The sequence below is a fragment of the Meleagris gallopavo genome, chromosome 25, assembly GCF_905368555.1.
Source record: "Meleagris gallopavo chromosome 25, MGAL_WU_HG_1.1, whole genome shotgun sequence".
Lineage (NCBI taxonomy): Eukaryota > Metazoa > Chordata > Aves > Galliformes > Phasianidae > Meleagris > Meleagris gallopavo.
In genome coordinates, this window is record NC_139428.1 from 4,770,480 (window position 1) to 4,794,729 (window position 24,250).

The 24,250-nt window shown below is 46.7% G+C and overlaps 1 protein-coding gene across 4 annotated transcripts in view; it reads left to right on the forward strand.

The window, feature by feature from the left end:
• The window catches only part of CSMD2 (CUB and Sushi multiple domains 2), a 232,676-nt gene that overhangs the window by 145,132 nt on the left and 63,294 nt on the right, over positions 1 to 24,250 (forward strand). For all 4 annotated transcript variants that reach the window (XR_014879599.1, XM_085208652.1, XM_085208653.1 and 1 more), the window contains 12 exons: positions 998 to 1,167; positions 2,135 to 2,291; positions 2,641 to 2,832; positions 4,128 to 4,254; positions 7,811 to 8,013; positions 10,348 to 10,539; positions 12,921 to 13,059; positions 13,459 to 13,646; positions 19,696 to 19,890; positions 20,694 to 20,810; positions 23,567 to 23,680; positions 23,852 to 23,947. Coding sequence is in view for 3 of the 4 variants with exons in the window: in XM_085208652.1 (XP_085064778.1) it covers positions 998 to 1,167; positions 2,135 to 2,291; positions 2,641 to 2,832; positions 4,128 to 4,254; positions 7,811 to 8,013; positions 10,348 to 10,539; positions 12,921 to 13,059; positions 13,459 to 13,646; positions 19,696 to 19,890; positions 20,694 to 20,810; positions 23,567 to 23,680; positions 23,852 to 23,947 (1,890 nt within the window). In the remaining variant the exon portion in view is untranslated. The remainder of the gene's footprint in view (positions 1 to 997; positions 1,168 to 2,134; positions 2,292 to 2,640; positions 2,833 to 4,127; positions 4,255 to 7,810; positions 8,014 to 10,347; positions 10,540 to 12,920; positions 13,060 to 13,458; positions 13,647 to 19,695; positions 19,891 to 20,693; positions 20,811 to 23,566; positions 23,681 to 23,851; positions 23,948 to 24,250) is intronic.

The following is a 24,250-nucleotide window of genomic DNA, read 5'->3' on the forward strand; positions in this document are numbered from 1 at the left end:
ATAGGGTTCCCACATCAGCATCTCCTCGTCTGTCTCCAACCCTTTGTCTTTGGAACATGAAGGGTCAGTTGTGTCTGTGCTGCAGCCCCCTATGAGGCGTAGAGGACACATTGGGAGGAAACAGATGTATGTAAATCAGTCACTTTCTGAGACTGAGGGGCAAAAGGATTTCTGGTTTTCTCTCTTTTTCTAATGGGAGTGGATGTAATTGTCAGCTGCAGAGCTGGGAGGGAAAAAATGTGGGGTGTGAAAGATGAGAGGTCCTTTAAAATACTGCCAAATGTGAACTGAACGGCCAAGGTCAGAATTAACAGCCAATAAGAGAAACATCACTTTTTCCCCTCTTACGTTTCACAAGATGATTTTTGGGAAGATTTTCAAGTTCACGTATAGCTTTGTGATTTGTGATGGTATCAGAGTGTCACTGAGCACACCTTTCTGCACGGAAACCTCCTGCTTGAACGGGGTGCCAGCAGCCAGTGACTGTTAATAGAAAGCCATTACAATTTTAAATACGTTGCTAATATAAAGCTCATAAAGATACAGGATGAGCTTTGCCTCAACAACATGGCAAAAGATGTTAAATATTTCAATTTCATTATGTATGTTTTTAATTTCCTTCCACTTCAGAGAGCTGGGAGGAACATAACCACATGCACTGCTTTGAGCAGGTGGTGATACTCCATGGATTTTGGACTGTGCTTCTAAATTAGGATCCAGGGTAGCATTGGAGTACACCAAGTTTGTGTGACTCGGGTTCCCTGTTCATACAGTGAGAGGATATCAACTGCTTCTGTAAAGCACTGAGGTTTAATGGTGGTAGAAGCATTAGTAAGAGCTGGAACTGGGGGGTTTGGAAGTAAAGCTCGTGGCTGTGTTAGCAGATGGGTGTAGGAAGGAGTGAGCATCTGTGGCCATTTGAAGGAGTCACCTGCATGTGCTGTATGGCTCGAAAACACGCGTGGTTATTAAAAGGTGGTTTTGTGTCTTTCTGTAGCTGAATGTGGTTCGTCTGTAACTGGAACTCAAGGTGTTCTGCTGTCCCCCAACTACCCAATAAACTACAACAACAACCACGAGTGCATCTACTCCATCCAGACACAGCCTGGAAAGGGGATCCAGCTGAAAGCCAGGACTTTCGAACTGGAAGCAGGAGATGTCCTCAAGGTAACTGTTTGTCTCAAGCAAGGAAGGGTAGTGATGCTAACGAGAGCAAGATCTGAAAGGAATTTGATGTTCTTGAGTTTTAATAGAGTGAGCTGGGGCTGACCTCAGGAAGGTGCCATGCAGGCAGCACCAATGGCACAGTGGTCATCTCTGGAAGAGTCTCCTGCCCAGAGCTGGGCTGGTGGCTGCTGCTGCTGCTGGTAATCACTGCTGTGTCACTGAGTGCCTGACACAGCTGTTCTGAAGACAGCAGCACGAGTCCCATGGACCAGAGTGATCTTCAGGCTGATAATGGAATGTGACCTGTGGGTATTCCCCCCCAGTGCTAGAGCAAGAGGAAGAACTGCCATACATCTGTGAAACTGTGTCTTCTAGCCCAGGGACACCGGTCACTTGGTTGGCTGTGCCTAGAGACATTTTGTCACTGTAGGGAATGGGCACCTCTGAACTTCATGAGCTCCCAGCAGTCTTTGGCAGCAGCCCTAAGGTGGTAGCGAAGGTCCGTTGTGCTTCAGCTTAGCTGAGGGAGTGTGGGGGTTTTAGCATAATTTTTGTGTTTCTAGGAACCAAGGCTGATTCCTCTGCAAAGGGGATTAATTTAAGTTCAAGCTACTCAGCATCCCCGTACTCAGATAAATCTGCATTTACAAGTTTCAGGACTCTATATGGAAGGAGACAAATCTAGGCTGAGTTTCTGTTAACCACAAAGAAATGGTTTTGTAAGGAGGTATTGATATCACAAGATGTGTTCTGCTGTGCTAAAACCAGAGGACGCCTCTGTCCTTGTTGAAGTGCGCTGAGAGATTGGTGGAATCCACGTATGTTCAACTCACAGAACCACACCAGAAACATCTGCCAGCATTTCTTTGGCTTCAAATGAGCAGTCCCTGTTTGCAATCCCGAAGGGTTTGACTCCTAAAGTGGCAATAAAAGATGTTTTCCAAAATGTGCTTCTCGTTCCTCCCAGGTCTACGATGGCAGCAACAGCTCTGCTCGCCTGCTGGGTTCCTTCAGCCGCTCGGAAATGCTCAGCACCAGCATCAACAGCACTTCCAGCAGCATGTGGCTCGAGTTCATCACCAACAGTGAGAACACCAGCAAAGGCTTTGAGCTGCAGTTTTCCAGTAAGCCTTGGCCCATTTTCGAGGTGTAATTCTATGGCTTTGTGTTACAGCTGCATGAGAAGAGGATGCAGTCCTTCCGTAACAGTTCTTGTAGTCTGAAGTGGAGTCGGGGCAGGGGAGAGGAGCTCTGCCCACGAGCCCTGCTGTGCACATGAGGCAGCGCTGCTGCAGCTGGGATAGCAGATCTGTGGGATCTCGCTCAGATCTTACCTGAGAAATAGAATTCTGCACAGGGTGTTTCTTCTTTTCCATCAGGGCATTTTCTTGGGAGGAAAATACTCGATGTGGTCTTGTGTTAACACCTTCTGTTAAATGCCTGAGAAGAGCTGATGCCGTTTCTCCCATCCAGGTTTTGAACTCATCAAATGCGAGGATCCCGGCATCCCGCAGTTTGGCTACAAGGTCCACGATGAGGGGCACTTTGCTGGCAGCTCGGTGTCGTTCAGCTGTGACCCTGGCTATACCCTGCGGGGCAGCAGAGTGCTGGTCTGTCTGACCGGGGAGCGGAGAGCCTGGGATCAGCCCCTGCCAACCTGTGTGGGTGAGAAGCTCTTGCTTTCCAAAAGTCCTCCCATGCTTTCTTTGCTTGTGGGCTCTGCACCAACGCCCTTCCTTTCTCTGTAGCTAATACATGTGATATTATCTTTAATATTGATTGCAGCCATCTACGTCAAAAGGTAACGATAAGGATCCTGTGTAAGGCATCTTCAGATCGAGAGCAGCGATAGCTGCAAAACTTCTCCAGGCAGTGTTAACATGAAGCACCACTGTGAGCACAGATTTGACAAGGTTTTGTGCTTCTCTGCAAGGAGACTGCTGCTTTTCCAGTCCTTGTCCTTTCACTTGATGAACACATTGTGTTAAATGCAGCAGCACTCCCTGGAAATGGCAGGCAGCAGCATGTCCTGGCATTTGACAGATCGGAGTCGTGTTGATTTCAGAGCTACATGACACCTCATTCCAATTTTTTGGGTATTTTAATTCCCTCAGCCTTCTCCTCGTCAAGTCCTGGGTTCCCCTTTAACTCTCCAAATAGATATCTTATAGCTTAGAAAACTCTGCTATTGAGTTTTGTCTGTCCAAATGAAGTGTGTGTGTCCAAATCCATTCCCAATCCATGTCATTAATGAGGGTTTCCAGGGCACGGCGAAGCTCTTACAGACTTTGTCCCCTTGGAGCTCTCAGCAGCTGCTTCCATGTGGTGCTCACACATTGGCACACCAAATTCCCCCACGTTGAGAGTTCTGTGCTGCAGCTCTGCTGAGTTTTAGCTTTGCTTGTTGAGGGGAAAAAGACAAATTTCTGTGATTTATCCATCCTGTTAGCCTTCATCTTATTTTCTGGATATACATGAGAATGATTGCATCTTCATGAACATGTGGGAACTTAGAGAATTTTAATGGACTTATAATGAAAACATATTCAAAATCCTCACGTTGGGGTTCATTTAGCAGCCATACGTATGCTGGCTCCTCCGTTTTATCACTCTTATGAATCGTTAAGGCTTTTTGCAGATGCAGGCAGAACTGAGCTCTTTGGCCCCACGTCTGGATCAGGGGAAGCAGGATGTTGGCAGGCTCTGCCTTTATTTACTGCAGGGCCAAAAAAGGTGAAGAGGAGCTCTGACAACTCGTCAGGTGTTAGGAAGTGCTGTTGTTTGATGCTCTCTCTTAGCTGGATGCAGTGACTTCTTAGTTTTGCCTGGTAGGCTGTAAGAATCTCTTTAAACGGGGGGCAAATCCTCTGTTGTATTGATAGGCTGAGATTTGTGTTGTTGCCAGGTAGGAGCCGTGACAATGCAGTGAATCTTCTCATTAACCCATGTGTTTCTTACAGCTGAGTGTGGGGGTTCTATCAAAGGAGAGACGTCAGGACGGATTCTGTCTCCCGGTTACCCCACACCCTACGATCATAACCTGAACTGCATTTGGTCCATAGAGGCAGAAGCTGGTTGCACGATAGGGTGAGTAGAAGCTCTTCCTGCTGGTTTTTCCATGCAGTTCTGCATGGGTGAGGCGACAGCTTCCATAGCCTGAGCTCTGAGCTAGCAGAGAGGCTGGGTTGTGTCACTGGGGTTCCAAATTCTTTTGGCGTTGCTGAAATTCCCCAGCAGATCCAATCTTTATCTCATACTGGATACTGTAGCTTGCTTTCCTTTCCATGTACAGCTAATTTTTCTGGAGGTAGATCAATAATTACATAAAGCAAGTAGAGAGAATGCAGTGTCACTTTGAGAGTCCCCCAGGGGGGATCAAACACTGCTTTGTCCGCTTGCCAGGTTGGACAGAAGAGCCATTGCTGCTTCCCCTTTCCCCAGTGCTTTTGAGCCCCGTCTGGGCTGTGTCTCTAACAGCTATCATGCCACGTGTCTAACAGATATCATGCCCAGCAAAAGCCACCTTCAGAAGTTATGTTGGCAGGTGAAGTTTGTGCTAAACTGATGGGACTGGGGGGAAAAGAAGGGTAGATTATGGGGCTCATTCAACAATAGTTCCCTTCTCAGGCTCTCCCCACCATCCTACACGTTAGCTGGAGTGTCAGCCCCAGCTCTGTGCTGACCCCAGCCCTGCTGCCATTCGGTGCTGTGCTCACTCATCCCACTTCTGCCTTCAGCACAGATCCATTGCTGTATCAGCACTCATCTGCTCTTCAGCACTGACTGCTCGTCGCGCTGAGCGCTGTGCTGCTTTTGTCGATAGATTATGTGGGGATAGATTTGGTTCAGTATTTTCTTTTTTCCTTAATGGAGAAATTCTCTCCATTAGGTGTGCTCTCAGTGCGGTTCAATAACGGATGGTTTCTGATATTGCTCAAAGAAGGAAGAGCAGAGCCAGCTCAATTCCTGCCCGAACAGCTTCCAGTTGAATTCTCCTCTTTCTGTCAGTGTCCTGTAAAGGATTCTGCAGATTTCTATCAGATAATGGCGTGAACCCCTACTTCTGTTCCCCCAGAAGTACAGGAGATGGCCTCATCCAAAGGCTGCTTCAGCCAACACAATCCTGTCCTCTGTTAGAGAGCGCTCAGGAGCAGAGCTTTGGGTTCGTGTTCCCAGCATCACAGAGCTTGGAAGGGGCCAGGGCTGGAATGAAGGGATGCAGTGACGCCAGGCATCCGTATGGCAGTGCACCTTGAGAGCCTCCCTTTGTCACCAGAGATGAAAGCTCCCTTCTTCTGCTCCTTTATTTGGCAGCACAGGAGAACAGATGATCTCTGGGTAGTTGAGAGCACATTCTCAGCAAGTTCATTTTTATGGTAATCCATTGGAAAAATAATCCTCTTCACGCATGATGCAATTGTATAAAGCCCTCATTTATAACCTACATTAAAATTAATCACCACAGCTTTTTGAATAAAGCTGTATCTGCACAGAAGGAGGAGAAGGAAAGGAGGGAATGGGAGACAGAAATGAGTCTGTCCATTACTGCCATGGAAGTTAAAGGGTTGTGCAGTGAGAGGGGATGAGTTGTGCTCGTGTGTGAACACAACACACACATTGCACTGCCCCATGGAAGGGGCCATCATCCCATGCGTGGATCTGGGTGGGGGGCTTGGATGGGAAGCACCACCAGAAAGCCTTGGGTTGGTCAGGCAGCTTCCATATATGCACCACGTACAACTTATTTACTTTTAGCTGCTTTTTTTTTTTTTTTTTTTTGCATGTAATTGAGTTTTCCCTCTCCTTTGTTTGCTAAACCAGTTGCTCTGCCTCATCTTAAATTAAGCCCTGCTGGGAGTAGAGTCAGGCTGACAGAAAACTGGTGCCGTTTGGTTCCAGACGTGCCTGTTGAACAGACAGATTGCTTCAGAGCACACAGCTTTTCATAATGCAGTGCTTTGTCCCACTGGACTCCTGAGCTGGTGCCGGGCAGCCCGTGCCCTGCTGCTGTGCTGGCTGGTTGGCAGGGCACAGCTCTCCCCATGCTGGTGAAGTGTGAGTGAAATGAGGAGGGGAGTCACAGCAGCCCAGCAGCTGCCCCTGCTCCCCTGCCCAGCTCATCTCCACTCACATCTGCCCTTCCTGAGGACTTCAGCACAGGCTTTGCTCTGGCAGTTCTGGCTGGTGGGCGCTGCACAGCCTCAGAGCATCGTCAGGATGGGCTCCTGTGCTCAGCAGTTCTGCTGGGATCCATCCTGATTTTCATTCTTATTTTTCTTGAGTTTCTTTTTTTTCCCCCTCGTTGTGTGAGTTTCTGCTGGGTGGATTTATGATTCAGCTCTTTTGGTTTCTGTCAGGTTACAGGGATGTCACTTTGTTGCTGAGTATGTGCAGTATTTGGCTTTTTTTTTTTTTCCTTTCCTTTTTTTTTCTCTTTTTTTTTTTTTAATGATTCTACCTTACTTACGTGCATTTGCCCCAGATAAATGGGAAAGCAGCCAAAAACCACATCCGTGTTTGCCTCCGTGCGCCGTCACAGCTTTAAGCCCAGCACCCAACTGTTGGTTCTCACAGGGTTTCTCGGTGTCCCATTTCCATCCTCACATCTCTGCTCCATCTGCCTGATCTCAGTGTTGGGCAGTATTTCCCCCAGTGCTGATTCGGCTGTGAAAAACAATGCACTTCTCAGGGCTGAACCCTGATGTACTGCAGCCTGGAGCTGATAACTCCCTCGGCTCTAACAAGAGCAACAACGCTATGTGATGCTTAGCTGCTATTTGCACTTGCTGTTTGTGGCAAACACAAATCCCCTTTGCTGCCCTGTTTCATTAACTTGGGGCACCTCATGCCCTGCTGAGGGTTTCTTTTCCAGCATGACACTATTTAAATAAAGAGTGGTGTTATTTTCCTTTCCTTTTCTTCTCCCCTGGTGTACAAGATTAGCTCGGTGCCAGGAGCAAATTCTTTGATCTGAGAGCAGGTAACAAAAATCAATGCATTTTATCGGTAGACAAAAAGCTGCTCCTTGTAGGACACCAAAAAAGCAAAAGGACGGCCAAGGTTGTTGCTGTGTGCAACTACAGGGACAACGTGTGAATTGCACGAGAATCCATCAGTTGTCTGGAGGGACCTTAACACATTTACTGCTAATTTTCCTTTTGGAATAAGTTCCTCAGTACTTCAGTAGTTATCTGTAATAGAGCTCAGTAAAACCAAGGGCAAAGCCTCTGTCCTCCAGTTCACAGCTTCTGTGCCTCTCTGCTGCACGTTCTCTGTATGCCCTTGACTGAGCCCTGTGTCTGTGGCAGCTTCCACTGTAAGGTGTGAGGTTAGTGGTTTTGTTTGCTTAGGGAGCACAAGAAGGGGGACGGCTTTTCAGAAAGCATTGCTACCCATGCCTTGGTTGTTGGTCGTGGATGGACGTGTTTTAGTAAGGATGTGTGCTGGTAGGAGCTCTTGGGGTTATAGACAAGCATTGGTAGAAGGCTGAAATACTTGAAGGTGAGTGACAGACAGCAGGAGGGCACATTTCCTATTCAGTGGCTCTGAGGTAGCTGAGGTGGGTGAAAGTACTGTTGTAACCCTCCCAGCAGTGAAGGCAGAGCTCACTTTGGGTCTGACCTCGGTTCTTTCTGTCTCACAGACTCCATTTCATGGTTTTCCACACCGAGGAGTTCCACGATGTGCTGAGGATCTGGGACGGTCCGGTGGAGAATGGGATCCTCCTGAAGGAGATGAGTGGGTCCATTCTGCCTGGTGACATCCACAGTACTTTCAATTCCGTCATCCTTCAGTTCAACACTGATTTCTTCACAAGCAAGCAGGGCTTCGCCATTCAGTTTTCAGGTAAGCTTTGCATTCTTCCCTCAGTGTTGTCCAAGCTTATTTTTGCAAGTGATTTCTGCATCCATATTTAAGTGCTGCTGGTGAGCAAATTAGATGGCACTGAACGCAGTAGCAGGAACTTGTGGCCATTTGTGCTTTTGGATCTCCATACATAGAGGAGACTCTCACATTTTAGCAGTGTGGCTAAATTCTGTGCTCCCTTTTGCTGCTGTCACCTTCACAGTGGTGAGTTTGGCAGCAAGGCATAGAGCAGCACATTGTGGAACACGCAGAAGGAATTACAGATATTTTCCACCACATTCCCAACACATCCCTTGGAGACAGCAGCATTACAGGCAGCTTCTGCTGGGCGTTCTGAGAGCAGTTGGTCAGCAGCCTCTGCAAACCAAGTCTATTTAAAATCCCTCAAATTGGATCCCCTGAGATGCAGATCCCAAAAAGCTCTATTTGCTGTATGGATGTCATTGCAAGCAGCAGCACTACCTGTAATGCAACTGCAGTCTGTCATTGCCTGAGTCCTGCTGGTCATTACTTAAGACCTGGCTTTGCAAGCACATTTATTCCAATTACATTAGGATAATACATTTCAGTATGCAAACAGATTTCCAGGCCTTCACTGACATTTTCAGTACCCAACCAGCACTTGCCCATTTTGGAGATGGCAGTAAATAGTTCAGTGAACTACTGAATGGTGATACAGCTTCTCTGGGACTCCAGCACATCAAAGCAGCAGAGCTCATTCTGTCGTTCCCAAGTTGCTCACAGCTTTCTGTTCTGGTTGTGCTGGGTGGCCTGGAGAGCAGGCCAGCTCTGGGGAGACCTTCTGGGAAACCACGGCAGAGGTGAGCTCTGCCTTCCTTGCTCCATGCCAGGCTCACGTCTGTCTGCCAGGGAGGACCAGGACTGGCTGCTGCCTTGCCTTATCTTCAGTTGCACAGAAAGAGAGAGAGGGATTTCCTCTGGTTCTTTTAAGAAGGGCTTGCTGTAAACCAGCTAGGTGTAATGGGCTCGTATCAACGTAGCAGGAAATAAGCTCTGTTCTGCTGCCTGATACAGAGCTGGTCTTTATTGAATGCTTCTGCTCAAAGCCTTTGTTCACAAGGTGTGACTAAGCAGCCAGCCCTAAGCTCAGAAGTTGACAGTTTTGGATCTTGTGAACTTCAGTGATCTATATAAGCTTGCACGACTTGTGTGACTTCAGGACTTTCCCTGCTGTTAGATGGAGCTGTGCTGCCTGCCCCAGCTGCCAAAGCACTTGGGGAGGACTGGGGCACCAAGAGGGCTCAGCTCACAGCCTGCAGGGACGTGGCAGCAAGGCACGTGTGTTTCCAAAAGGTCGGGCATGATGCTCACAGGGCTAAGGGCGAAATTCCCCTCCCACGCAGGGGGAAGTGAGAATTGCTAGCAGATGAGTTTACTTTGCAGTATGTCATACATAGAATTCTATAAAAATGCCATGTAAGATCAGTGGATGCCTGGGCTTACTAAATAAACACGCGTGTGCACAATTACGCATCAGACTTGCACTCTGTGTAGTGTTCTTGAACTTGCTTTTCCCCAGAGCCTCTACCAGCTGGAGTGGCAGATGTTCAGTGCAAAGTAAAAGGCAGCTTTTGTGTGTGTGACAACTTAAAGAGATCCTGAAGGAGGAAGGATGGAGCAGGAGCCATGGCCTGGGTATCTGCTTAAGGACAGGGCTGCAGTGCCAGGCATCTGCAGTGTGAATCCCTGGGGTATCTGCCCCCTCCTCTGTCCTCTGCAAATGAGCCTGGATGGAAATAGGAAGGAATGTGTCCTTGTTGTTGAGGTGATAGTGAGGGGTTTGGTTGCAGCGTGCCATTGGTCTCCTCAAAATGCAAACGCAGTGATCTTTCCCTGCTCATCTTGGTTTCACAGTGAAAATGGTGCTTCTTCCCACTGCAGAGAAAGCACTGGGACAAGTGCACTAAAAATAAGGAGTTGTAAGGTGTTACAGGAACAAGGGCTTGAAATTAGGGCATGAAGGAGCTAAGGTTGTATCTGATATTGTCTGAAAATCAATGCTTGTAGCAACTGAAGGTCTCTGCTGGAAGGACCAGCGGAGGAGGGAAGGAAACTTCATGTACTTACCTGGTAATCAATTGTCTGCAAAATATTTTACAGCTCTGTGTTCAAATAATTAGCATTTGCTAATCTGTAACAAAGAGGGAGGGAGCTTTGACATTTTCCTGTGAAACTTAATATGTTGAAAATGCCTGGAGATACGCAAGGTTCATCATTTTGCAATAAAAAGTAGTATAAACCACAAGGAAATTTGTAAGCCTGTATTAAATATGCATTTTTAATACTCGTCAGTTTCCACTGCCACTTCCTGCAATGACCCAGGGATCCCCCAGAATGGGAGCCGGAGTGGTGACAGCAAAGAGGCAGGAGACTCCATCGTCTTCCAGTGTAACCCAGGATATGCTCTGCAAGGGGAGGCCAAAATCACTTGTGTGCAGATTGAGAACAGATTCTTCTGGCAGCCGGACCCCCCCTCCTGCACAGGTATGAGCCAGCATCCCTCCTCCCATTGCATTGGCTTCCCTGCACGGTTTCACTGCGAGACATCCCTGTCTGAAGGGGACGAGTCCCACCTGGTTTGAAGAGATGAACATAGAGGTACATGTGTCTCAGCCATGTCAGGTTTGCCCCTGGAGTGTCTGAGACAATGAGAATCTAGTTTGTGCTGGAAGCTCATAGGACGTACTGCAGTGTAAGTGATAATATTTGACCTGACAAGTGGAAATTAAAGGCTTCTTGAAAATTCAGGTTGGTAGAGAAGATTGGGGTCACGGGTAAATAATTTCTGCGTGAGAAGATAACAAATCCTAAAGAGAGAACTATCCGACGTTCTCTTTGAGCTCATAAAAGAAGCTCCTGACTGTTTTTTCATTTGCCAAGAACACACAAAAGCAGTCATGCTAAGAACATGGGAGCAATAAGCATCAGCTGTGCTGGCTTGTTAAATGGCAGCCACAAATTATTCATCCTGTAACTTCATTCCTTCTGGTGCAGCGTTATCCCAAGGAAGGAAAATCAGTTAATTGTGTTTCTAACATCTGGTTTAACGCCAGCTAGTAAGCTTCTACAGCACGCAAAGGATCTGTGCTCCCTGCAGGATGACTTGATTTCTGAGTGACTGTCCTGATGATCTGCTGTGGCACCCGTTCAGCCTGATGGGGACGGTCCTTCTGGTCTTCCTGGAGCTATAACTGCATGTCGTGCCCATCTCATCATCCCTCTCCTGTTGAGTTTTCTTGCACCGCAGAAGCTGAGCTCGCAGCCCTTCTCAGAGGTGCACAGCCAGTGCCTTGATCTGGGTGTGGGATTTCTCACGGATCATTTCAGGCAGGCGGTTTGACGTGGAGATCTGTGTTGGGCCCTTTTTGAGCAGAGCAGTCCTGTTTTAGGTGCGAGCTCTGATAGGCTGTGACAAAGCTGAAAGCAGCGTCTTCTCCTTCCCTTCCCTCACTGGCAAAGGATTTGGAGAAATAATCAGTGGTCAGATAATGCCAGCTGTGTAGTAACTGTGTAACAGGCTGCCTGGTTAGAGCTGATTGAGAAAATGGGGTTTAACTGAAGGCTTGAGTTTGATGACTGTACTTAGCATTTCAAATACATTTTCACATTTATTTTACACAACTTCTGAGGTCGCTAAACAATGTGGGCTGAACCAAAACGTCCACTGAAATAAGCCCCTGAGATTTGGGGCATTTGAAGTCTGGATCCAAATAGCTGTGACTTGAATGAGTTTCCAGACCAAATCCTTTGGAGAGCACGGGTGGGATTTTCAAAGAAAATTAGAGGGTGTTAAGCAGTCATTTCCCATAGGCTTTTCAAAAATGAGAGCGTGTTTTAGTTTCTTCTAAATTTTCCCATAACCATTCATCTGGTAGAGGAGGGCACCCTAAAGGCTGAGATGAAGGTTAATGGACACGGAATATTTGCTTGTGGTTCCTCCAGGTTCTTTTGTGCACGACCTCCAGCCTCCCCCCTCCCCATTCTGTGCACTGCTCCCTGTTCAGGAGGGGTGGCAGTTCTGGTGCCTGCAGTCCCCTGTTGCTGGGCTCGATTGGGGAAGTTGCTTTGGTTCAAGGATGTTTATTTTGCTCTCTGATGTGATCTTTATAGTGCAGCCCCGTGCTGTGTTACCTGGAGGTAAGCAACGAGGGCTGTAGGAATGCCCACAGGATGCACACACACACACACGCACCCCTTCATGTCAGTTCATCCCCCCATTTCTGCCCCACACGGCTCAGCTCCCAGCAGGTGTGTGCAGTGCTGTAGGCTGCTGGTTGCTCAGCACCTGTGTGTATCACCGCAGTGTGGGGCATTGATCTCAGCAGCAGGGAGGATTTTAGGGCATCGACCCTTACGAAGGAGCTGCAGAAAGGCTGATGAAGAAATCAATCACGAGTATTTGCCACTGTGGAAATACATGCAGGCAATTTCAGCCTTAAGAAAGGTAATAATTGATTTTTCTATCAGCTTGGCACTTAATGTGTTGGTGAGCGTAATAAACGCGATCACATCATTAGTCCCAGACAGCATTTTCACTTATTTAGCGACAGGCCAGACGTTACCTGGAGTTGCCTATACAACAGAGGACACCAGGTAGCTCTGTCCCCTTTTGGTTCCTGATACAGCTCATACAGATTGTAGCAGCACCCAGAGCTCTTTGTCTGCGTAGTGCCTGGAATAACAGAGCCCTCATTTCCATTAGGGCCTCGTAATACGGCTAGTAACATCTGACAGCCTTGCAGACTGCCTCTCTGTCCCCGTATCCGTCCACCTCTCTCTTTTTTTTTTCCCCTCCCTGCATCTCATCTGCTATTTTTAACGTTTCTCTGAGACAAAGCCTCATCCCTGTGCCTGATTGCCTTCAGCTCCCTGCGGAGGGATCCTGACAGGACCGGCAGGAGTGATCCTGTCCCCGCAGTACCCAGAGCCCTACCCGCCGGGGAAGGAGTGCGACTGGAAGCTGACCGTCTCTCCTGATTATGTCATTGCCTTGGTATTTAACATGTGCGTACCCAGAGCTGGTCCCTGCTGTGGGCTGGGGAGGAGATGCTGTTGGAGGGGCACTGGCTGGCCCTGGGCTGCCTGTGGGCCCAAATCTCCCTGGAGGAAGCAACCCAGAGCTGGTAGAACGGCCTCAAACGTAACCATGTAACTACATAGGAAACCCTTGCAGATCACTGGGCATAAATTTAGCTGTATCACCACTCCTTGATGCCTACATATGTACAGAACGGAGGGAGAGGTGTCCCGTCCTTAGCTGGGGAGCTGGCTGGGGTCAGGAGCTGCCTCTCAGTACTGTGGCAGTGCAGCCCACCCAGACCCCAGCCTGTTGTTCTCCAAGGGGCTGCTGCAGCACGCTGATGTTTCATCCGCCCTTCCTTTTGGTTTTATTTTTCTTTGCAGCTTCAGTTTGGAGCCTGGCTATGATTTCCTTCACATTTACGATGGACCCGATTCGCTCAGCCCCCTGATTGGAAGCTTTTATGGCTCCCAGCTACCTGAGAGGATAGAGAGCAGCAGTAACAGCCTCTTCCTGGCCTTCCGGAGCGATGCATCTGTCAGCAATGCTGGATTTGTCATCGAATACACGGGTAAGAGATGTCCAGGGGTGCCTGGCCCAGCTAACTCATCAGAGGACTCGGGATTCTACACAGTGAACTTCAATAGCTCTGTCCTCTCCTTAGCAGAACATACCATTTAATTTCAGCTTTGAGCACCAGAAATGATCAAACTATTGAAGGGTTGTTAGGAACGCCACACAATACCATGGATTTATGATTTATTCTTAGCAGCAAAAGCAGCTTTGTCCAAGAAAGGAGACACAGACCTTCGTACCCTGTATCTCCATCTGAATCATTGATATGTCATTCAAGAGCAAAACTGGGTGACTGGAGGTAGAGGTGAGGAGCACAGAGGTGGATGCTCAGCTCTCTTTGAATCAATGGAGCTCTCCTGAAATCTGTACATTTTAAAATTCTGAATCGTTTACTTAAAAAAAACAGTAATAATCAGCAAAAAGAACAGAATATTCAGTTCACAGGTCCATGTATTACTAAGCATTCACTTTTCTTCTTGCTTGCTTGAGGAAGAAGTAAGCCACTGCTTTCTGATGGCTTCAGCTCTCACTGTGTGAGACACGGGCAGTGGTTGGAGTTCTCCCTGGATCCTGTTAGCTCTCTGTTGATGGAGCAAGCTGAGATTGACAGACCTGGCACTGCTGCTCTGGGAGATAGAGAGCAAAAGGGAGGCTTTGGCAGAGCCTGTTGCTTGTTTGTAGGCAGAAAAATAGAGTTGTTACACACTGTAGTTAAAAATATGCTCTGAAAAACTGGATCTGATGAGCCAGGATTATGCAAGACAGAGAAAAATAAGAGCTGCAAAAAACAGAGCTACGAAGAAATGATTCTTCAGGCTTCTATGGTCTATATGTACGAGCTTGCTGTATGGGAAAAAAAACATTAATGGCTTCAGATGTACTGGGTGTGTGCCACATGGCTTTGTGTTCATGGTGAACGCTGTGAAACAGGCTGCTGAGCCTTGTTGGCCCAACTGTGTGCTGTGGGAGCAGTAATGGTTTGTGCTGGAGAGCTGAAGGGCTGCTGCTGTGCTTTCAGTGTGCTCAGGCACTTCCCTTTCCCAGTGCCACCTCCATCGGTCGTTCCTGCTATTGAGTTCACCTGACCAAAGGTTAAGTGATAGCAAAATGACCGATTCCTATTATTCATACAGAGATGGATTTCCCTGCAGTGAAGGTGTGGGATAATAGGACAAAGACAACCAGCGCTGGTTAAGATCAGAGGGATTAAAAGTTTTCTGCTATCATTAGAATGAATTTTACTGAAAATTAAGTCTTGGGTTTCTCTTCTTTTCCTTTTTGGGCAGTTATAAAGTGGTTAACGAATGAAATCTCATTAAATTAGGGTTGTTGTGTGATGCCTTTTTTCTTCTAAACACTCCTACAGTGTTAATCGTGCCTGCATGCTTCCCAAAAAGCCAAACTGCTGGGAGAAAAGAATGAGGCTTTAGGTTTGCTCATTAATTTCCCCACACTTTAAAAGGAGCCCAGGATCCGAGTCCGATAAGCAGCAGAAAATAGAGCTTATGGGAATTGAAGGAAGAAGAAAAGAAGAGCAGGGGGGAGTATGTGTGAAAGAAAATCAAACACTGAGCTCAGCTCCTTGCCAGCGTGGAGTCCCAAGTACAGTTCAAAGACACTGCCCCACGTTCGGTCAGTGCTGCAGCGCACCGTGGGCTTTTGCCCCTACCTCCCTGCATGCCCTGTCTGACCCGTGTCAGCTGTATGCGAAATGCTGTTAATTACCAGGGGCTTTATAGTCCTCTTTTGGTGATATTTGGGTGGAAAAACAAAGCAGCCATCTGTCAGCCCCTCCTTGAAATCCTGCATCTTCCCTGGGACTGGGTCTGTGCCGCTAGCCTGCAGCTATGGCGTGTGGGGTGAATTTCAAACAGCCTCGCTCTTCAGCTGAAATTGTTTCAGGGGCAGTGGCTCTTCTAGAGAAAGTTGTCCTCTGGGGCCAGGAGGAGTGGAGAAAACAGAGAAAAGAATGAGTTTGGCTTTTGTTATGCTGATTTTTGTGCAGAACGTGGCAGTGAGAGTGAAGTGGGAACGCAGCAGTGCCACGGAGGTGATGGAGGGCAGACCCACGGCTCGGCTGGGTCCCCATGTAACCACACTGATGTGCAGCTCCAGAGGGATTTCTGATAGATGAGCACACATCTCTGCTTTGTCCCCATGATGCACTGTCAGCTGTGAAGCAAAATGAGAAATCAAACCAGGGTTACTAGCAAAAAGCAGAAGTGCACAAACGCTTCGGTGTAGTGAGGTTTGGTTTACGGTCTGCATAAAGCCTTTGCTGGGTTCAGAGAGGAAGGTGTAACTTCAGTGCAATAGTTTGGGGGATTTCAGATGGGAAGGAATGCATCCCTTGGAATGAGTAAGCTGTGCTGAGGAGGTTTTGGCTTCGGGCTGGAAAAGTGCTTTCCTCAGGCATCTGGTTAAGGTCTGGGGATGTTATCACAGTCCTTAACAAAGTGCTCCTTTGCAACACCAGCTTGGTTAGTGCTGCCATTACTGAAAGCAGCTTGCTTTGTTCGTAGCAGATTCACTGGAGCCTGACAAGCGTTAGTCTAGCAAAGCAAAAGGATGATAAGTTCTTCATTACACTATAAGAAGGACAGTGACAAAACAAAAGCTTAAATACAGGAAAGACATTGCTTTCAATTTCCTAAAATTTATCTTTTGTTCCAGTGGTTGCTTGAGAATATTTTTCAAGTCTTTATCTCAGTATCTCCATATGTATTAGCTTTTGAACCGAGATTACATTTCTGTGCCTCAGTTATACCTGGGAGATTGATGGTAAGTCCCCAAACCTGGCTGCAGTCCATTTAAAGGAGCCCTGTGTGTGAGGGGCTCCCATTCAGCTGTTGCTGCCAGAAAGTGCCACCAGATATCCTGAATTCATCTGGGTCTGAATATCTACGGCAGGGACTATCTTTTCATCTTTTCTCACTGGGAAATCAGCTGAATTCTAACAAATCACTTTGCATCACATTATCTTGCAAACCACAGAATTCCTCATTCGTACACTGATATTTTTCAATGGAGACCACGCTTTGTTGGTGCTGTGAACGGCAGGCAGGCATTTGGAGGGCTTTTCCCAGATCATCTCCCTGCTGTGTGTGCTATGAGCGTGGTGGGTCCGTGGCCGTGGGCACAGAAGTGGGTCAGACCCCATCAGTTCCTACCTCCATCCCAGCAGCGTGCACTGATGCTGTGCTGCTGAGCAGGGCCTGCGCTGTGCATTCGGGTCTGGCTCCTCAAGTGTAGGAGTTCCCAGGTGAGGGGCTTCAAAGCAGGAGGGTTTCTCACGCTTTTTTAGTGCTTCCTGTTTCTGTTTCAGGCCAAAAGTGAAGAGGCATGAAATTGAAAGCAAATGAAGCAAAACTGATTACTTTTCACCCATCCAGAGGAACGGGGAAAGAAAAAACAAAAAAAAAAACCCTCACCTTATTTTAAGTCCATCATTATTTTGCCAGAAGTATTTTGCCCATCCTGAGCGTATAAACATACACTCAGCATTACTTATGGGTTATTTAAGGTGGAAATTCCTCCCAGAAACTCTACTGTGCAGTCTGTTGCAAGGCAAGCTGTTTAAAAAACATCTCGTACTGTTTGCTGTTGAAAGAAAAGGGAAATGCTGCTTGAGCCTGGAACATCATGTGGAAGTGCAGAGGTTTTCTTTGGATCAGGCAGTCTGGTTTGCTGGGATGAGTGGGAGGAGGCTGTGCTGCGCCTGGGCTGGGAGATCCTGATGTAATTTGTCTTTTCTTCAGTATATGATGACTGCTGTGAAAAACTCTTTTAAGCATTTTCTCTGGGTGCTGCTTTAAGGCTTAGTGCTTATTAAAGGCTTGCATGTGTTCACAGGCATGGTGCTCGTGATGCGCGGGGCAGACAATGCTCTTTGATGGAGCTGTTCTGAACATGCTGATAAAAGCCTGACCTCCCTGTCTAGGAGCTCCTGCAGGCTTTGAGTTTTCCTTGAGAAAGAAGAGGGGAAGTGCAGAAAATCTCTGCTTTCCATGGGCTAATGAGCCAATTCTCGTGGCATTTGTGTCTTGATTCTTTTCTAAACATTTGGCAGCCTGACTCCATGTTAATTGGGACATCGTGGTGAAGTCCTCAACTTCTAAAGTGGGTGATTGAAAATAAAACATTAATTCTAAATGAGCAAGCACTGTTCTCACTTTGTAGCCCAATAAATCAAAGGCTGCTCTAGCTGTGGCTTTTCTACATCCCTCTATGAGTCTTTTGCTGTCAACATGCAACCCAGTGCTTCCTTGAGCTCGAGCTCCTGCCTTCCTTTGTACTGCTTAGAACAAGTGGGGCCGTTCAGCAGAGATGTGCTGGTGTGTCAGGAGGTGAGTGGTGTCCCAGAGGGCACAGACCCTCAAGAGAACAGAGGAGCGGTCAGGAAAGAGGAGAACACATCAGAAGCAGCTGGGCCATCTCAGCAATCAGCCAGTGCTCCTTTGAGCAGCCTGCAGTGACTTGAGTGCTGAGCATCGCAGCTTCACAAAGAAAGAGCAGAAGCTGAGATCAAGAGCATGGCTTGGGCATCTGACAGCTGGCTGGGAGGATGGCTGCCAGGTTGAGACCACGTTGACTTGTGAGATGAAAGGCAGCAAGGCTGCTCGCAGCCACACAAGAGGCATAAAGTGGTCATAAGAAACCGTGGGGTGCAGCTTTTGTATGAAAGGGTCTAAAAGTAAATGTTAGCAATTCAGGGAGATAAAGACTTGCAGAATGAATAAGTATTTTGGAAATGCAGATGAAGCACTTACTCTTGTGAAGGACTTGTGTGCTGCAGTGGGCTCTGGGCTGTGCATCTGCCCTGCTCATCCTCAGGGCACGGGCTGGCTGATGCAAGAAAGAGTTCGCTCGCTTCTGTGGGCTGTGATGACTGTTCTGCACAAGAATGTATATCCGTGAGCAGCACTGAAGATTTACCAGTCCATGGCTCCCAAAATGGAGAGCTGGTTGTTTTAGGAAAAACCAGTGGCAGCTGCTCCTGGTGGTAACGCCTTGCTTCCTTTTGGGCCCTGCTGATGGGATCTCTGGAACAGCTGTTGTGTAAAGGCAGACATAAAGTGAATTCTGGTTTTTAGTGGGGAGAGAAAAATGAACAAAGACGAGACCTGGGGGCTTGGCTGTTTCCTCTTTCTCCCTCCAACCCCTCCCCAAATGCTAAAAGCCCGTGATTTAATACTTAAACACATTATAATTGTTCGCAAACCCATTGCTCTCAGAAATACTCTCATCTTTAATGAGCAGTTTCCAAACGACAAAAGAGCAGGATTAATCAAAGCCTCTAATTATATTTTGCACAGGAAAAAAAAAAAGAAAAGAAAGAAGCAAAGAAAAAAATGCCCTCAGAAGAAGGAAAGAAACATCCAAGTCCTGGAGGCTCTTACTCTTTACTGGAATTTTCATATGTAAATGGGGTTTTTAACTCTGCAGGGCATAGTGAACAGAGAAAAATGCCTTCATTTTGTCTAACTGCTTGTAATCATTTTGCAGTAATTGCAGCCATGCTGCACATCTGGAGAGTCAACCAGCTAGACGTGGCACTGCGTTTCATGGCGAGAGCAGACAGCTCTCAGATACGGGCATGATAGGTGCCAATGAGACAACGTGAACAGATGTAGCACATCTGAAATGTAGTGTATGTTCAATCTGTGTTCAATATGTCCTGACTTGCAGAGTTTCCTGCAACCTCCTGTGGAAGAGGGAGGGCAAGTGTAGGTAGTTGCCTTGTTGATTGGATTTTGAGTACCATTTTGAGTTAATGTGTGTGAACTGAAGCTTTCCTTCTTACAGTGTATTTGTACTGGAGCTGAGCATCAGTGAATGATCTGGACCAGAATCTGACCCAAATAACTCCCCCGATTCAGCAGCTTGAGAGAATGCTTGAAAACTAAACCCTGCAAGTGGTGCTGGTGTTTGTGATATGCTTAAGTGAGAATCTGAAACAAGAAAAGTCAAAAACTATATCATTGTTGACAATTTGAAAGCAGCTGTACCAGACCAGTAAAGATGTTGCCAATTTTGTCTTACAGAAAATCCCAGGGAATCATGCTTTGATCCTGGATCAATTAAAAATGGTACACGAGTGGGTACAGACTTGAAACTGGGATCTACAATAACCTACTACTGTGATGGAGGGTATGATATCGAAGGGGTCTCCACGCTAACGTGCATAATGGGAGAGGATGGGAAACCTGCGTGGAACAAACCCCGACCTACCTGTACAGGTAAGGGGAAAGGGCCCAGTGCTAAAGCAGTTTATTCCATTGCAGCAGTTGGTGTTACTTTTGTGTAGAACTGCTTGCAAAGAGACAGAAACGTGTTCCATAATTCTTTCATTTCTAACACCGTAGAGTCAGGAGGAGTTGACTTCATTCAGCATTCAGGACCCTACTTGAACATTTGCTCAACTGACTCCCTGCTAATCAGAGCCCTTAAGCATGTGCTGTCCTGAGCAGGGTCATAATTGAGAAGACTTAGATATTCTGTGTTGTGTTTGTGCATGTGTTGTTTTCTGGCTTAATGAGAAAACGGTTTAAGTGATGGCTTTGCAGTTAGACCTTCTTAATGTAAGAAATGGCAGAAGAGATAGCTGTAGTCTGATGGCAGGAAGAATGTGATCTTGGGCTCCCATCAGAGCTAGGCTTCTGCCACTGGGAAAGGCAAAAGGAGCAGGAGCTCACGCTGCCAAGCCCTGAGCTCTGAGAGCAGATGGAGAGCAGTGCAAATCACCCATTAGGCTACAATAGCATACATGGCATCCCTTAGCCTCAGCATGGTCTTAATAATTAAATGTGAAGCAGGCATGAACTCAGGTTAGGATAAGCCTTATTTTTCTTAATAAGAACTTGCAGCGAGAGCTGCAATGCCTGAAGCACAGAATCGATCATAGGTCGGGGCAGCTGACACTGCACAGAATTACAAAATGTGTGTGGAGATGGATTTGAGAACAGCAGGAAAAAGGCTGGTGGTTCTGGGCAGGCCGTGGGAAGGGTACGCTCGGTGATCTCCTCTCGTCTTCATCTTACAGCACCCTGTGGTGGTCAGTACACAGGCTCAGATGGTGTAGTCCTCTCTCCAAATTATCCCCAGAATTACACCAGTGGACAAGTCTGCTTGTACTTCATCGTCGTGCCGAAGGACTACGGTATTCTCCTTTCTTAACAGATTTTCAGACACCTGATGTTGTTCTGATGAAGCAGTAGAATAAATGCATACGTAAATAGATGTAAGGGAAATTGGAAGATGGCACGGTTGCATGCTAATTGTGCTTTGAGGTCACTGAGGCTTATGGAAACTTTCTGAATTTCACAATTATCAAAAATGAGGAAAAAAAACAAATCTAACGAAATCCATGGTCTTCTCATTCCCATCCCAGTTCCTGTGCTATATCCAATTGTGCCGAGTTGAAAAATCAGCAAGAAATAATTCATGGTGCTTAATATTAACAGCAGACTCTGAGAGTATGAAACATGCTCGCTGTAATTGCATTCTAACTGAGGTTCTAAATAATCTGTCTGCATGAAGAAGCACATACATGTGTAGTTTTGTTGACGTGAAGCTATAGGGCTTACAGGTAATACTATGTAAATCAAATCGTATTGCTTGAGCAATTCGAGGTGTTTTTTGAAGATTCTGACAGCCTTGTTCAACCTTGTTCAGTGATTAGGACTGAACTAGCTCCTGTCTGGTGTCATATGGTACCTATGGTCAGCTGATAGAAAAGCTGTCAAAACTGGAACAGTGGCTTTCCCAGGCATTCTGAGAGAGGGCAGGCACTTGTATTGTTTATTATAACTTGCTTGAGTAAAGTTTCCTTGTAGATGTTATTTTTCTTGTATGTTCATCATGATGTGTGCATGATATGCTTTTAAATGAATATGGTACAGTTACAGATTAAAGGAAAGCACCTTTTAAGAGAGGAAGGGGAAAGCTTGCTGGTGAATGAAGTTCTGACAGCACCAAATCTATGTTTTGGTAGCATGCTTGAATGAGCTGATATTCTACATCTATTTGCTCATTCAGTCTGTCCACTGAATTGAGACATAAACGCACATCAAAGTCAGACTCATTTAAATGGATCATCATTTTTTTAATAGACTCCAATCCCATTTAATTTTGGTCAGTTAGGATAAAAGCATGGTGGACATTGTAGGAACATTTGAGGTAAGTAGCTTGATGGGTATTAGTATTGGTTAACATATTTTCTTATTTGAAGGGAATTCGAAGCTCTCTGTAAGAGCTCTTGCACTGACATCTGCTCTGGCAGATGAAGGTCTCTAAATTCTGTTATTTGATACAGTTTCTCAGTGCATTATATTGATCTTGTTCTAGTCAGTCCCTGTGGCCTTTTCACTTGTTTATGATCTCCTTTGCTAAGATAGCAGGATGTGAAATAAGGATGCCGTTCACTTCAGTTATAAGCTCCCTTCACTTGAATTGCCCTTCTGCCCAAATGGGTTACACCTAAGTTCTTGGCTCTAACTGATGAAATACTACACTGTAATCACACTTCTTAACCTGCCTTACTGCAGCTGGTCTTGATACTGTCTTAAGAAACACAGTACCTAATGGGCTAGACAGTCTTGATCTGCAAGTGTGACTTCTGCCAACTGTAGGATGACAGCTAAATTAGTTTCTATTCTCCACTCGCTACCTTTCAATGGCTTCATTGAAAGCAGCCGGGAAAAACATTAATAGCAAATGTTATGCATTTCCCATCTCCTTCACTTTGCTGGTTCTGTGGACAGCAGGCATCAGGGTGTGCTGTCGTCATTTTTTCAGTGTTCCTAGCATCAAAGCTGTGCTGGAAACCTGAATGTGCAGGAAACAAATGCTATAGCTTGGTGAATGATGAATTTCACAGCAAGAGACCTCTCAGCTTGTGAACCTGCAGCTGGGCTCTTACAACTTGAAAATGCAAAAGGAGGAGAGAAAGGCAGGGTAGGGGGTGAGACTTCTCTGGGCAGATTTGGGAGGAAAAGAACCTGTTATTTTATTCTAAAAAAATAAAGATAAATAACAGAAGTCTTTTGCGCTCGTTAAGCAAACAAACAAACAACGCTCTGATCCTCTCATTATTTTATCATTTGTTTTTTTAACTCTGCATGCCCGCAGGCGCACTGACAGTGTGTGCAGTGAGACCCAGAGCACTGAATGGCCTTATTAGCAGTCTCCATAGGCAGGTCTAGGACTGGCTGTTTGTAAAATTGTGAGTGTCCTCCTTCCTTACAGTGGTCCTCCCTGGCCACAGTGGCACAATCCAGAAATTAATTCCTTCAGAACAGAGACTGTTGTTTTGTTCAGGCTTTGTACAATACCTAATGCAGTGGGGGCCCAGTTCACGACAGAGGCTCAATATAAATAATAAATAATTATTTGTTGGTGAAATTATATACCTTGTGTTACGTAGGCAGACAAATGGGATGATTCATAAAGCAGTCCCTTTTGGCCTATGAATCACAGTTAAAGCGTACTGGCAGACAAACACGGGGGAGGCTGGTTGCTGCTTCTGTTATGCTGACTTTGTGGATAAATAAAGGACTCCCACCTTCTGGGGCTGTCAGTCAGGCCCTTGTTATCCTTGCCAGTTTCCTGAAATAAAAGCACATGAAATGCCTCATCTCACGGCCTGGCAATTTAGGCCACAACTTGGCCTGGCTGTGTAGGCCACAGCTCAGCGCCTGGTTGCGTAGGCCTCGAGTCGGGGCGTGGTTACGTAGGCCTCGAGTCGGGGCCTGGTTGCGTAGGCCTCGAGTCGGGGCCTGGTTGCGTAGGCCTCGAGTCGGGGCGTGGTTGCGTAGGCCTCGAGTCAGGGCCTGGTTGCGTAGGCTTCGAGTCGGGGCCTGATTGCGTAGGCCGCAACATGGCCTGGCCTGCCTGATGGGCTGCCTCTCTCTGCAGTGGTCTTTGGGCAGTTTGCCTTCTTCCAGACTGCGCTCAACGACATCATTGAGGTTCACGATGGCCCCAACCAGCACTCCCGGCTGCTCAGCTCCCTCTCAGGCTCTCATACAGGTACGGACCTACCTTCGTGGAAAAAAGTAAGCTGAAAGATAGTCTGATATTTAATGCTTTGCTCTGTGCAAAACAGTATTGTGTGCAAGCCCCAGAAAAGTTTTGGTAAGCCACTGATGAAGCTGATGCTGCAATCTGTCTTCTCTGTTTTTATTCTTTCTCCTCGTCCAGGTGAATCATTGCCATTAGCTACCACCAACCAGATTCTCATCAAATTTAGTTCCAAGGGTCAATCTACAGCCAAAGGCTTTCATTTTGTCTACCAAGGTGAGTATAGCTTCTTCTGAAGGTGTCCTTGGATAGGTATTAAGAGATAACAGTCAAAAATATGTCTTCGAGTGTTGTAAACAGTATTAACTGACTTTGGCATCTATGGGTCATTTTGCACTTTCTGTCTGAACAGGAAATACCAAAGGAGATGGAGATTATTTTGGTAGCAAGGGCTTGCAGGTGTCTGTGGTTCCTGGAGGTACTTAGTATTCAGACCTTCCACTTGCACTCAGCCTCAGCCCTCGCACATCCCAGGATTAGTATCAGAAGTATCTCATTGAATCATGCCTGCATACACAG